Source organism: Cebus imitator, unplaced genomic scaffold, assembly GCF_001604975.1.
Source record: "Cebus imitator isolate Cc_AM_T3 unplaced genomic scaffold, Cebus_imitator-1.0 Scaffold51, whole genome shotgun sequence".
Lineage (NCBI taxonomy): Eukaryota > Metazoa > Chordata > Mammalia > Primates > Cebidae > Cebus > Cebus imitator.
Genome location: NW_016107366.1, coordinates 9460281 through 9474426, shown reverse-complemented (window position 1 = coordinate 9474426; position 14146 = coordinate 9460281). Strand labels below are relative to the sequence as shown.

At 38.5% G+C, this 14146-nt stretch overlaps 1 protein-coding gene and 1 long non-coding RNA gene across 5 annotated transcripts in view; both read left to right on the top strand.

Moving 5' to 3' along the window:
• Positions 1-9694, top strand: part of PTP4A2 (protein tyrosine phosphatase 4A2) — a 35047-nt gene extending 25353 nt beyond the window's left edge. For 3 of the 4 annotated variants that reach the window (XM_017527909.1, XM_017527910.1, XM_037738254.1), the window contains exons 3-6: positions 152-244; positions 4553-4683; positions 6159-6233; positions 7209-9694. In XM_017527909.1, the coding sequence (XP_017383398.1) occupies positions 152-244; positions 4553-4683; positions 6159-6233; positions 7209-7317 (408 nt within the window). In that variant the 3' untranslated portion in view covers positions 7318-9694. The remainder of the gene's footprint in view (positions 1-151; positions 245-4552; positions 4684-6158; positions 6234-7208) is intronic. The other variant, XM_037738255.1, reaches the window with a different exon arrangement.
• Positions 9695-10044: 350 nt separating this feature from the next.
• LOC108303933 lies at positions 10045-11742 on the top strand. Its single transcript, XR_001825024.2, has 2 exons — positions 10045-10182; positions 10220-11742. It is a non-coding gene; the product is annotated as an uncharacterized LOC108303933 (long non-coding RNA).
• The last annotated feature ends 2404 nt before the right edge of the window (positions 11743-14146 follow it).

The window sequence follows — 14146 nt, the reverse complement described above, 5'->3', positions numbered from 1 at the left end:
TTTTTTGAGATGGATTCTCGATTTGGCCTCCCAAAGTACTGGGATTACAGGTGTGAGCCACCGTGCCCAGTCTTATAGTACATTTCTAAAGCTTTCAAAAACAAGTTCCCTTATAATTATTTTTTTCTGTTGTTTTTGTTTTTTTTTAAAGGAACTTAAGAAGTATGGAGTGACGACTTTGGTTCGAGTTTGTGATGCTACATATGATAAAGCTCCAGTTGAAAAAGAAGGAATCCACGTTCTAGTGAGTGTGTAGTATTTAAATTTTTCATGACAAGTTGTATCTTTCAAACATAAATATTTATAAAACTAGTCCAGGCGCAGTGGCTCATACCTGTAATCCCAGTACTGTGGGAGGATCACTTGAACCCAGGATTTCAAAACCAGCCTGGGCAATGTGGTGAGACCTCATCTGTACAGATAATTTAAAAACTGGTAGGGCATGGCAGTGTACAACTGTGGTCCAGCTACTTGGGGACTTGAGGTGAGAGAATCACTTGAGCCCAGGTGGTTGACACTATGGTGATCTGTGGCCACGCCACCTCATTCCAGCCTGGGTGACAGAGTGAGATCCCTGTCTCAAAAAAAAAAAAAAAATTATAAAACTTGGTATTAGCTGGGCATGGTGGTACACATCTATAGTCCCAGCTACTTGGGAAGCTGAGGTCTCAAGAGTATTGCCTGAGCCCAAGAGGTCAAGGTTGCAGTGAGCCTTGATTATGCCACTGCACTTCAAAAATCCTCTGGCAGTAGTAGTTTTGCATTTTGTTTTAAGTTTGTAGCAGAAAATACATTATTGATAGCAGTCTTTTTAAATTTCTTTGGATTAACAAATTGGCAGTTTTGTTCATTTTTGCTGTTAAAGCCTAGAAATCATAGTATTTTCATCTAGTAAAAAGCAAAATGTACTCCCATTTTAACAAAACGTAAATTTGCAATTTTTATTTTTTTAGGAAATTAATGCAATATTTAGCTTTTGTTTCTAGCCTACTAATTTGAATATAACAAAGTAATTTATATCAGACATTTTTAAGTCCATATGGAACTCTGCCACTTTGCAAGTACAATATTAGTTACTAATATTTTGTGGATAACTTGTAGGAGGCAAAAAGGCGTAAGAAGAGGATGAGGAGAGGGAGAAGGCATCTTGCTTCAGAGTAATCAGCATAGTTCCTGACACTTTTTGTTGTTAGGTTTCTGAGGAGCTTTAGTGTGATTAGATTTCTTACCTAGCTCAATTTGAGTACAAAGTGATTGGAATTAAGTTCCGCTTTAGCACCAAAATATAGAGTAGTTAACATTTTATTCTTTTTTCCCTAAATAGTTGTCTAAATTGTAGGAGCAGCTTTTAGGAGCATGTAATGAAATGATCTTGTAGCTTTCAGTGTCTTTGAGCTGTTGGTTTGATTGTGGGAAGGTTATGTAGTAGGAAGAGAACTGGAGATTTTATAAGTAGTTAGGTACAAAGAAGGTAATAAGGAAGATACTGGTTTAAGGTGTTATGTTCCTGCTTCTTATTGAAAGATAGCTCTGTAGTCTTTATTATATTGGTCAGTGGTTGGGAAGGCAGTTGGTGCAAAAAGAATAATGGCCTATTGGTAAGGCAGTCCTCTCATATCTGATCCATAAAGTTTCCTCATGTTCATTTTGGTGAAAACACAAAAACTTTAGCCAAACATGGGTATTTTTTTTTTTTTTTTTTGGGAGGTGAAGTCTTGCTCTGTCGCCAGGCTGGATTACAGTGGCGCAATCTTGGCTCACTGCAACCTCTACCTCCTGGGTTCAAGCAATTCTTCTGCCCCAGCCTCCCGAGTAGCTGGGACCACAGGCACGTGCCACCACACCCAGCTAATTTTTGTATTTTTTTTAGTAGGGACGGGGTTTCACCATATTGGCCAGGATAGTCTCAATTTCTTACCTCGTGATCTGCTCACCTCAGCCTCCCAAAATGCTGGGATTACAGATGTGATCCACCGCGCGAGACCCAAACGTTTTTTAAAAATATGTTTTAGGGTGTGGTGGCTTATGCCTGTTCCCAGCACTCTGTGAGGCCAAGGTGGGTGGCTCACTTGAGCCCAGGAGTTACAAGACTAGTGGAGCAACATGGTGAAACCATGTCTCTCCAAAAAATATAAAAATTAGCTGGATGTGGTGGCATGTGCCTATAGTCTCAGCTACTTGGGAGGCTGAGGTAGGGAGGATCATCTGAATCCAGGAGGTCAAGGTTACAGTGAGCTGTGATTGGGCTGCTGTGCTCCAGCTTGCGTGACAGAGACCTTGTCTAAAAAACAAAAATAAATTAAAAATAAATAAAATAATGTGTTTTAATAGTTTGGCATGGTAATTTGCTTGCATTCAAATTTCTAAATGACTTTACTGTCCACTGCTGGAAATCATTGGGGATGAGTGTAAATGTATCAAATGTAGTCCCGTGTTTAAAAAATAGTAATAAAATTTAAACTTCTGAAAATAAGCTGCATACAAGTTTATTTTGCTGTATTATGAATGTGTTCTCCAGTGAGTAAAAATCAACTTGTTTGACAGATGGCAGAGTGAGAAAATTACTGAATGGACCATAGTCTGAGTCAGTAATATTGGTAAACATCTTTGTGAAATAGAAATGAACTAAAGAACTTGAACTAGTTTGTAGAAGATAATTGTAGGCCTAAGATTTATTTCAGGTCTTTAAATTTAGGTTTTTGTTTTGTTTTAAATAGTTGTGATCTGGGAAATGCAAATCAAAACCACAATGTGATGCCACCTTACTCCTGCAAGAATGGCTATAATCAAAAAGTAAAAAAATAATAGGTGTTGGCAGGGATGTGGTGAAAAGGGAACACTTTTACACTGCTGGTAGGAATGTAAACTAGTACAACCACTGTGGAAAACAATGTGGAGATTCCTTAAAGAACTAAAAGTAGAACTACCATTTGATCCAGCAATTCCACTACTGAGTATCTACCCAGAGGAAAGTAAGTCATAAAAAAATAGATAGATAGATAGCCATGATCAGATAAAATGAAAGGTTTAACTTATACTTGAAAAAACAAGGGCATTTAGCCTTAAGCTTGGAATATCGTTTTCCCAGACAGAGATTTTAAGAGTTAATCTACTTTTGCTAGGTGAAGAGGGTTTTGAAACATTTCATGGTAAGAGGATATCCCCCAAATAAGGCTGTTGATCCTTTGAATGCTCTTGCAAACCAGGCACACATTGGAATAGATTGATGGTGATTTTAGCTGTATCATTTTGAGGTTCAGATGTTTCTAAATGATCAATGATTTTTAGAAAATAGTTACTACTTACATGAGTAAGTGAAGCATGTTTTATATTGTTTCTTAACTAGGTGCATTTTAGGGAGTATTAGAGGAAGTAAGCTCTTGACTAAGGTACTGGTTTTATTGCTATTTACAGTTAAACTCTGTATGGCATTTATAATAACACAGTCCTTTAATTATGGGGCGTAGTTGTCAACTCAAATATGTACTATTATGGCTAATGGGCTACATGAAGTGTTCTAGTGGTGCCAATAATGAATGCAGAATCAATTTAATGCTCTGTCACTTTTCTCTTTTTCCTTCTGTAGTATCTTAAAGTGTCCTTATCCTATCTCGTTAGAATAGCCTTATGTTTTAGAAAAAATTTCTAACAATGTTTTTGCATTTCTGTCTTTGAAGTTTAGATAGGAAGAGGGAAGACTTGTAAAATGTCAGCTCCCAGTTCCCCTCCCCCACTCCCCATTTGTATTGGTTTCTTGGGACCTCTTGCTAAGTAGTAAGGAAGATAAACCCCTGCCTATACTGTGAATGCACATGGGGTTAGTCTTAATTAAAAGATAACGCAAATTGATGAATACAGAAAAAGAAAAGGATACTTGACAAAATGGTCTCTATTTGCCCAGGACCATGCCATGCAGCACTGTCCTTGTTAAATGGGGACATATATAATTCAGTAAGCACTTTAAAAATATTTGCTGCTTGCCTTTTTATAAGTAAGCTCAAAGATGGTAGTATGTTTCTGTTATGATTTACTGTTGGAGATTTATCAGAGAACCTTTCTTTAAAGAAAAGATTTCAGAACTTAGTTATCTAGGGGATAATCTTCAATTATCTGTAGAGACCAATGAGACACCAGCTGGTACGCTTTGCCAGAGTGGACTTTAAAATCCTGTTGACATGTGCTATGTCCTCTCTTACTTTGTCTTGGCTTTAATTACAGTTTTGTCTATTATGTCTAATTACTGCTCTATTCAGTTATAATATTTGGGAGAATACTAGCTCTTATGACTGATAAAGAGATTTATGTAAGTTTTGGTAAATTTAGATGTGTGTGACACTGACTATACTTCATTGAGAAGGCTAATTTATTTGGCAGGCTTTAATTTCAGTCCTGGATCATTTTACAGCAATAATCAGAATTGGGTTGAAAATAGGTGTGGATAGTACGGTTAGTTCAGTTAGGCCTGCCATGTGTACTATGTGCAGCTGTTCTGTATTATTATGTTAATCTTGGAGAAAATATCAATTTAATGTAAAAAGTGATTTCTTTTTAGGATTGGCCATTTGATGATGGAGCTCCACCCCCTAATCAGATAGTAGATGATTGGTTAAACCTGTTAAAAACCAAATTTCGTGAAGAGCCAGGTTGCTGTGTTGCAGTGCATTGTGTTGCGGGATTGGGAAGGTAAACTCTTACCCTTATTAACCTTTTTGTCTGTGAATTTATTAACATGCCTAAGTTAGTTGAAAGTTTCACTTTGGTAGACATTTGCATATATTATACGAAATAATATTAAATTACCTGAAAGGCAAGGAAATGAGAGAAAAACAAGTGTAATGATTTTTTAAAACAGTCTTGTCGTTTCATCTGGTTGTCTGATTCTGATGCCAGCCTGGATTTAGCCTGTGACTGTTTTGTCTCCTTATTTCAAGTAATCAAAAGTTCAGGTCCCTGAAATAGGCAACAAAATTAAAATAATTTTAGAGTTAGATGAGTCTATACATGGTTAATTTTGGATTGAGATGAATGGGAAATTAATAGGTAGAGAGCAGATATCTGAACTTTAAACTCTTGAAAGGAGATGTATGGACAAGAATTGACTTTGATCTTAAAACCCTTTTCCCTGAGCATTGCTTGGAATGGTGTTGCAACACTGTCATCAACAGCAAATTAAATGCCAATTTAGTATGCACACTTTGATTCAGAATATTGGTGTAGGCTGCCATTGCCTCAAGGTGGTGGTGATTCAAGCTGTTGTGTTCTGGCCTTTGTTTGCTATTTTCCTTTTTTGTAGTGTAATACTGTTTATAAGGTTGGAAGTTGTAGTCCTTATCCTGAAGGTTGAGGATAATGTTGTAACTTGGCAATTTTATAACTAGTAGCTATCCTAGTTTTAGGTAGTCCAAAATTGGTGCCCTGTAATGGGCTTTATAAAAACATCATTTCCTCTGTTAAATTGTTTAAAAAATAGAGAACTTTTCCTAGTCATTAGTTCTTGGGAATTTTCCTAGCTCATCAAAAGGATTTTCTTGAAAAAGTCTAACACCTTTTTAGCATTTGATAAGGAAATATTAAAACCAATTGGTAATGAAAATTCTGACACACTGGAGATACATAATATGTTTGGCCATTTATTTTACTGGGATAATGGCTAAAGACCAATGAAGAATTTTTGATAATATATAGTGATGAGAAATTTAATATATAATATGATATTTTAAAGAGTAAAGATCTCTTAAGGTTTAGAATTTAGTGCTTTCCTAAAAGTAGATATTGGGCTGGACTCAGTGGCTCACGCCTGTAACCCAGCACTTTGGGAGGTGGAGGCAGGCAGATTACTTGAGCCCAAGATTTCAAGAGCAGACTTGGTAACGTGGAGAAACCCCATCTCTACTAAAAATACAAAAATTAGCTGTTCACGGTGCAGGCCCCTGTAGCCCCAGCCACTTGATAGAGTGAGACCCTGTCTCCTCCACAAAAAAAAATTCATAGAATTTATAATGATGAGATATATTACTGTATTAGGTAGGTATCAGCTACTTTAGTATAAAAGAAAAAAGAAAGCTTATGCCTTGCTTTGGTAATATGAAGTTACGGATTTAAAAAAATTCTTTCACTCCAAGACTTACGGATATTTACATAAGGGTTTCTTTCTGCAGGGCACCTGTGCTGGTTGCACTAGCTTTGATTGAATGTGGAATGAAGTACGAAGATGCAGTTCAGTTTATAAGACAGTGAGTATGACATTTTGTGTTCAGAAACACAGAAAGGAAGATCATGAATGAGGAAGTAATTATGGAAGTGGGTATTCATTTGTAGTGTGGGATAATTTACTTTCTTTGACTAAAGTGTTATTTGAAAATGTAAAAACTTTAGAGCAAGTGATAGAGACTCAGTACAGCTGGCTTCCAGATTTAAAAGGTTTTCTAATTTGGGTGGCAAATTTGGACATTATAGAATATGTCCAGTATATTGTTTGAATATCTAGGAATCTCGAAAATGCACCTTTTAATAGATTCCAAATACCTTCCAAATTACAGTTCTCTATTAGGAGGAGGCAAGAAGAATGTAGAGGAGCAGTTAATCACCTGGGACTTTTAGGTGGTCTGTTCAGGCACAAAATCAGGATAGTAGTGCCCAGACAGGATCTTGGCATCAATCTGGAATAATGAGTCATGCCATTTTATTATCCAGAATTATTTGACAATTTTTGTCTTGTCCTTTCCCTTTCAACTCTTCATTTAAAAAATGAAAACCAAAGAGAAGACTATTTGCGACAGAAAGCATGAAATAATATATGGTAGCGGCTCTAGGAAGGTAACACATTTCAAGGAATGTCATCAGCGTACGTCTTGAGCCAGCTTCTTCATCTTAATGTTATTTTTTAGCATCCTAATATTTGCTACCAACTCTCGTCTGAAGAATATATCAATCTAATTGGGAAGAATATAGTCAAATATTTCTGGATAAACTATTCTGATCCTTATTAAATAGGCTATAATGATGGTCAGCAAGGAAAATTTTTCTCTTCATCTAGGAGGACTCAAAGTTCATGTTGCAATGTAGCTCTTAAGTGTTATAGTATGGGAAATGTGCTGGTTTTCAGCTGTGTGGAATTAGAAAGGCCTTAGGACATAAATAATGCATTTCAGTGAATCAGACAGCTCTTTTTTTTTACCTGATAAAGTTTGCTATTCTTGTATTTTCAGAAAAAGAAGGGGAGCATTCAATTCCAAGCAGCTGCTTTACTTGGAGAAATACCGACCTAAGATGCGATTACGCTTCAGAGATACCAATGGGCATTGCTGTGTTCAGTAGAAAGAAATGTAAACTAAGGCTGACTTGATTGTGGCATTTAGAGGGAACTCTTGGTACCTGGAAATGTGAATTTGGAATCTTACCTGTGTCATCAAAGTAGTGTTGGATTCAGTACTCCTCAACCACTCTCCTAATGATTGGAACAAAAGCAAACAAGAAATCTCTCTATAAAATGAATAAAATGTTTAAGAAAAGAGAAAAGGAATTAATTCAGTGAAGGATGATTTTGCTCCTAGTTTTGGAATTTGAATTTCTGCCAGGATTGAATTATTTTGAAATCTCCTGTCTTTTTAAACTTTTTCAAAATAGGTTTTTGAGGAAAACCAGCAGAACATTAGCCTGTGCAGAACCATCTGTTTGGGGAGCACACTCTTCCATTATGCTTGGCACATAGATCTCCCTGTGGTGGGATTTTTTTCCCTTTTTTTGGGGGGGAGGGGTGGTGGTATATTTTTTCTCTCTTTTCTCCTTCCTCTCCTACACCTCCCTTTTTCCCCTGATCCAAGTTGTAGATGGAATAGAAGCCCTTGTTGCTGTAGATGTGTGTGCAGTCTGGCAGCCTTAAGCCCACCTGGGCACTTTTAGATAGATAAAACGCCAAAAAATAAAAAAAATAAAAATAAAAATAAAAACAAAGGCAGTGAGATACATATGTATATGATCCAGGTGGTTTTTAGTCTTTACTGATGAAAGCGTGTTCATGTTAGTTTTTTTTCCTCAAAACCCTATCTAATACTAAGCAAAGTAGCCAAGAGCCTTTTGTTTTGTTTTTATTTTCAATAAATTAGTGGGGAAATGGCATTTTAAGAGGAGTCTCTTCTCAAAGAACTTAGCTGAGAGTCGAATTCTTCTCTTCCCTAACCAGTGAAGCTAAGTGAATATCCCTGAAACTTGTCTTCTAAAAGGGAGGCCTGCAGGCCATCAGTAAAGATGTGTCCAGGCTGTAGGCTGTAGCATTACTCTGATTTTGTTAGTATCAGGGAATGCTGGTAGCTTAAAATTGTTATTTTAGGACTTGTACTGAATTTTCAGGAACAAAGGAGTAGCAGCAAATTCACATATTTTCGACATGAGAAATGCTTGTGGTGGGTATTTTCCAAACTGCCCCCAAATATAAAGTTCAGTGTAACCATTGATTGCCTTGTTATTACTGGGTTCTTTTGAGATTTAAAAAGAAAAAAAATCCTTGGTTTAAAACCAACAATGATGCCTAGTAAGTATGTGTCCACAGGCCATAACAGGGTAGAAGAGAGACATCAGGCAACCCAATGAGTAGCAAAGGGACTGTGTTGCTTATGAAGCAGTGTGGTAGCATTTCTGCAGATTCTTTGCTGGGTTTAAAGTGCTGATCTAGAAATCTAAAAAAGCTGTTTTTCTGTCCTTTTTGGAAGGCAGTTAAGATCAGGCTGCATGGACAAAGAAGGTAGAGTGGTACCATCAGGGGATCTTGCACGGTTTTCACCTCTAAATATTACATACTCAGTAGTGCCCTGCTTCTAAGGCTGTGAATACAGGCTTAAAGTCATCTTGTCCTGCTGGAATTTGCTGTGCAGAGCCATAAGCTTCCCATTTTGCTAGCGTCAGCTAGGCCAGTAGGAACAGACCAGGACCTTGTCTCACACTGATGATACCTCAAATGTTGGCCGGCTATGTGAACTGCCCATTTCCTATTGCTGGAGTTTTGATTTTTAACTAAATGCAAATCTGTAGATTCTCTCCTCTCCCATCCTAGAAAACAAAACAAAATAATGCTTTTTGAAATTGTTTCTAGGATTTTAAAGTAAAAAATAATGGTATATCCAAAATTCTTTATTTCAGAACACAACAATAGATTCCACTAATGTAGACTCAAGATCAAAACAGCATACCTGCTCAGCTAAGATAGACAGTGTTGACTTCAAGAGTTTTGATCAATACCATAACCTTTTCCCTTTGACATACTCTGAATTTTGTTGTTTGGGGGGAGAGAGAGAGAGAGAGACAGAGAGAGAGAGTGAGTGTGTGTGTGTGTGTGTGTGTGTGTGTGTGTGTGTTTGGGGGAGTGTGCGTGTGTGTGTGTATGTGCATGCACAGTGTCCATCAGTATCAGTGCCTGCCTGAGTTGGGAATATTACATCCCTGGGTCTGTATTGAGAAGGATGTATAAAACAACATGAAACATTAGCCCTCATTTTGTTTTAAAGACTAATGTTAATTGTTCTTAAAACTGGATTTTTTTTTCTTAAAGCAATTTTTTTCTTTTGGACTTAATGAAGTATTGCTAGCTGAAGCCAGTTTGACATAGAGAGATGTCAGATTGATTTGAAAGGTGTGCAGCCTGATTTAAAACCAAACCCTGAACCCTTTTAAAGAACAATAAAACATATTTTACACGCTCTTTGTGCATTTTTTTCCCCCTTCATTCTTGTGAGTTTATGTCTGTGCTTAGAAAGCAGAGTTTAGGCTGGGTGCAGTATTCCCAGCACTTTAGGAGGTAGATCACTTGAGCCCAGGGGTTCAGACTAGCCTGCGTAACACAGAGTCCATCTCTACAACAAATTTCTAATAATTAGCTGGGCAAGGTTGTGTGTTCCTGTAGTCCCAGCTACTTGGGAGTCTGAGGTAGGAAGATCACTTGAGCCCAGGAGGTTGAGGCTATAGTGAGCTGTGATCATGCCATAGTACTCCAGCCTTTGTGACAGAGCCCCTGTCTCAAAAAAAAAAAAAAAAAAAAAAAAAAACCCCCCCCCCCCCCCACACACACACCATGTATATATCTGTTCCTCTTTCTTTGCCTGCTATTCTCAAGGATGTTTTGGGTCCTGCTAGTTTGCTGCAAGGAGTTGAAATAGAGGCTTGGAAATTCAAAGATTTCATGTCACTGAGGTGTTCAGTAACAGCCAACTTATTTCATGTCACTGAGGTGTTCAGTAACAGCCAACTTAACCGTAGCTGGGTTACATCTAGTACATTTTCTGGTTCAGTTCTTGTATACGGTCCTGTAGGAATTCAGCATCTTGTCAAAGGCTTTGTTTATACTCTAGTACATTTTCTGGTTCAGTTCTTGTATATGGTCCTGTAGGAATTCAGCATCTTGTCAAAGGCTTTGTTTATACCATAGATTTAGAGACAGGTCTTGCAGTGCTTCCCAGGCCCGAGGGCAGTGGTAATTCACAGGCTCAATCATTGCATACTACGGCCATTCTGAGTAGCCTTTCGCTGCACTCATCTTATTTATACCATAGGTTTTGGTGAAGCATTGCAGCTTTTTACTTGAATTCATATTAAAGAACAATAAAGAAGTAACTATATCATATCAGGATTTGGGAGTGTGGAATTTCCCTGTAACTATGGGTAAGCATCCATCCACCCAGATAACAGCATGCTCAAATACTAGGAAAAGATACGACATTCCACTGAGAACCTCGGTCTAGAGGGGGTGTCAGGTATGTAGACATAAAACAGTACAGTGGGTGTTTGTAGTACTGACATTTAAAGTTCATTGATCTACAGCCTGGGCAACATGGCTAAACCCCATTGACAAAAAAATACAAAAATTAACTGGGTGTGACGCACTACCATCTGGACTACAGTCGCAGCTACTCAGGAGGCTGAAGTGAGAGGATTGCTTGAATATGGGAGGCTGAGGTTGCAGTGACCCAATACCATGCCACTGCACTTCATCCTGGGTAGCAGCAAGACCAGTCTTAAAATTCATTGATTCTACCACTTGCCTTTATCCCTTGTCACCTCTTTACGTACTTCATTACCCAGCTTAGATTCTGTGATTCATTGTGACACTCAGCTTTTCAGCCTTGCCCCATCTCTTGCTTCATTGTACTTCCCTGGCTAAACTCCAGTTTTGGTTAAGTTTAATACTCTACTTTCTGTGCACTTAAGTACTTAATGCAAGTGGACATGCTGATTCAGTCTATTTAAAGTCATGGCCTCCCCGGGCGCGGTGGTGCGTGCCTGTAGTCCCACTTAGGCTGAGGCAGGAGAATCACCTGAGTCCAGGAGTTTGAGGCTATATTATGAAATGATTGTATCTGTGAATAGCCACTGCACTCCATTCTAGGTACCATAGCGAGACCCTGACTTGAAAAGTAAAGCCATGACCTCACAATCCTAGTACATTTCTCTATCCCATTTACACTTTCTCTTAAATTTTTAGCACCTTTGCCATCCTCTCAGCTTATGACTGTTTTTAAACTTAGAAATAAAAATTTCACAGGCTCCTACCATCACATGTATTCACCCACCTGCATCTGTGCTACTGTCTCTCTTGTAGTTACTATAGACAGACTGTCCTTGCCTTATTTAAGGCAAGCTCTTCCACTTGTATACTAGATTCCATCCCTTACCTGTTCAGTGGGCCCAGATGTGTAGTCATTTTCCTTCTCTGTCCTGCTCATTAACTTTCCCCCTAGTAGATCATCCCCATGAGCCTACAAACATGCTAGTATTTCTGTATTAAAAAAAAAAAATACTTGTTTGACCCCACTTCTACCCCTTCAGCTACCATCCTTTTCTTTGCTCTTTAGTACAACTCAAAGCGTTATCTACCTATACTCTCTACTTTTCTCTTTTGAGCTCCTACCAATGAGGATTGGCTCATGTCTGCACTTTGGGAGGCCAAGGCAGGCGGATCATGTGAGGCCGAGTTCAAGACCAGCCTGCCCAACATGATAAAACCCTGTCTCTACTAAAAATACAAAAATTAGCTGGATGTGGTGGTGTACTCCTGTAATCCCAGTTACTCTGGGTGGCTGAGGCAGGAGAATCGCTTGAACCTGGGAGGTAGAAGTTGCAGTAAGCCAAAATCATGCCTCTGCACTCCATCCTGGGTGACAGAGAAAAACTGTCTCAAAGGAAAAAAAAAAAAAAAAGATCACTCCAATAGTTAATTCTCCTAACTTTTTTCTTTGAGGGTCTCGTTTTGTCACCCAGGCTGGAGTGTAGTGACATGATCATAGCTCACTGTAACCTTGAACTCTTGGGCCCAAGCAATCCTACCTCAGTCTCCTGAGTAGCTAGGACTACAGATGCATGTCACCATGCCCAGCTAATTAAAAACATTTTTTTTTGGCTAGGCACGGTGGCTCATGCCTGTAATCCCAGCACTTTGGGAGACCAAGACAGGCGGATCACCTGAGGTAAGGAATTTGAGACCAGGCTGGCCAATATAGTGAAACCCCGTCTTTTCTAAAAATGCAAAATTAGCTGGGCATGGTGGTGCATGCCTGTAATCCCAGTTACTTGGGAGGCTGAGGCAGGAGAATCATGCCATTGCACTCTAGCCTGGATGATGACGAAACTCCATCTCAAAAAAAAAAAAAAGACTTTTTTTTTTTTTGTTTTGAAGTTTTTATATGGAGTTATTGTTTTTTTTCTTTAAGAGATATAGATTTTTTTGCTCTTTTTTTTTTTTTTTTTTTTTTTTTTGGAGACAGTCTTGCTTGGTGGCCCAGGCTGGAGTGCTAACACCTTGATTGTGGTTCCGTATAAGATTTCTACAGAACTGTTAAGATAAATCTGTGTTGTTTTAAGCCTCAGAGTTTGTGGTAATTATATCACCAATGGAAAACGAATGCAGGTTTTTGCCTCTAGAACTCCACACTCGTGAGTTTTCACCTAGTTTAGTGGCCACACCTCAGTTTGGGTTTCTGCTTCCTCATTAGCGTCTCCACTTCCATTCTATCTCCCTGGATTCTATTCTCTGGACTCTAGACACATATCGAATACCTCCTTGTTATCCCTCACTGATGTGTCATAGTTGAAACTTCAATTCCTGCTCAAATGTTATCTTGAGTGAAGTTTTCCGTGGCTACCCTATTTGCCCTGCTATGCTTTAGTGTTCACTATAATACCACCATTTCACAAACTTTTAATTATGTTTCCCCCACCAAAATACAAGCTCAAAAAAGACATGGCTGTTTTCTGTTTTGTGTTTCATTCACTGTATCTTCAGCACCTCAAATAGTGCTTGGCGTGCAGCAGGTGCTCAGTAGATATTGAATGAATGAGCACTGAGAGAGATGGAGATAAATGATGGTACCATGATACTAAGGGGTAACTAAAACTGCCCTGGAGCACATTAGGAGACGCTGGAGTGGGCATGCGTGAGCGGGATTTTGAAGGATGACATATAAAAGGTTGATACACAATGAGATAGCACTTCCCATCCATCAGAATGGCTATCGTAAAAAAAGATGGACAATAACAAGTCTTAGGAAGAGTATGAAGGAATTGAAACCTTCATAGATTGCTGGTAATAATATAAAGCGATGGTGCAGTCACTTTTCAAAAACAGTTTAGCAGTTTCTCAAAAAGTTAAACAGTTTCTATATGACCCAGAAATTCCAATATGTCCAATATTCAATTCTTGGTATATACAAGGAAAATGAAGACATTAATGGTTGCATGAGCTGGGGTGGGGACAGGGTATCTCTCTGTGGTGATAGGTGTTCTGGGATTAGACAGTGGTGATAGTTGCATAACAGTGTGACTGTATTAAATGTTGCTAAGTCGTACACTTAGAAAAAAATGTTGATGTGGGAACAGTACATTTCAGGTCGAGGAAATAATACAAGGCAGTGGAAGTATGAAAGAGCATGGTATGTTAGGGAGAAGGGGCATGATCTGGTCTCTCTAGAGGGTATGGATTTGTGCTAGGCAGGTTTGGTTCTCATCAGACTAGGAGAGGTGCTAGATGCCCCTTCCTTGTGCCTCCTCGTCTTCTATCCCCAAGTTCATAGCTGATTGAATCAGGGATAGACAGTTGACCCAATTGCTGACATTGGCCAGCAGATTCTCAATTTCTTTCTTTCTTTCTTTTTTTTTTTTTTTT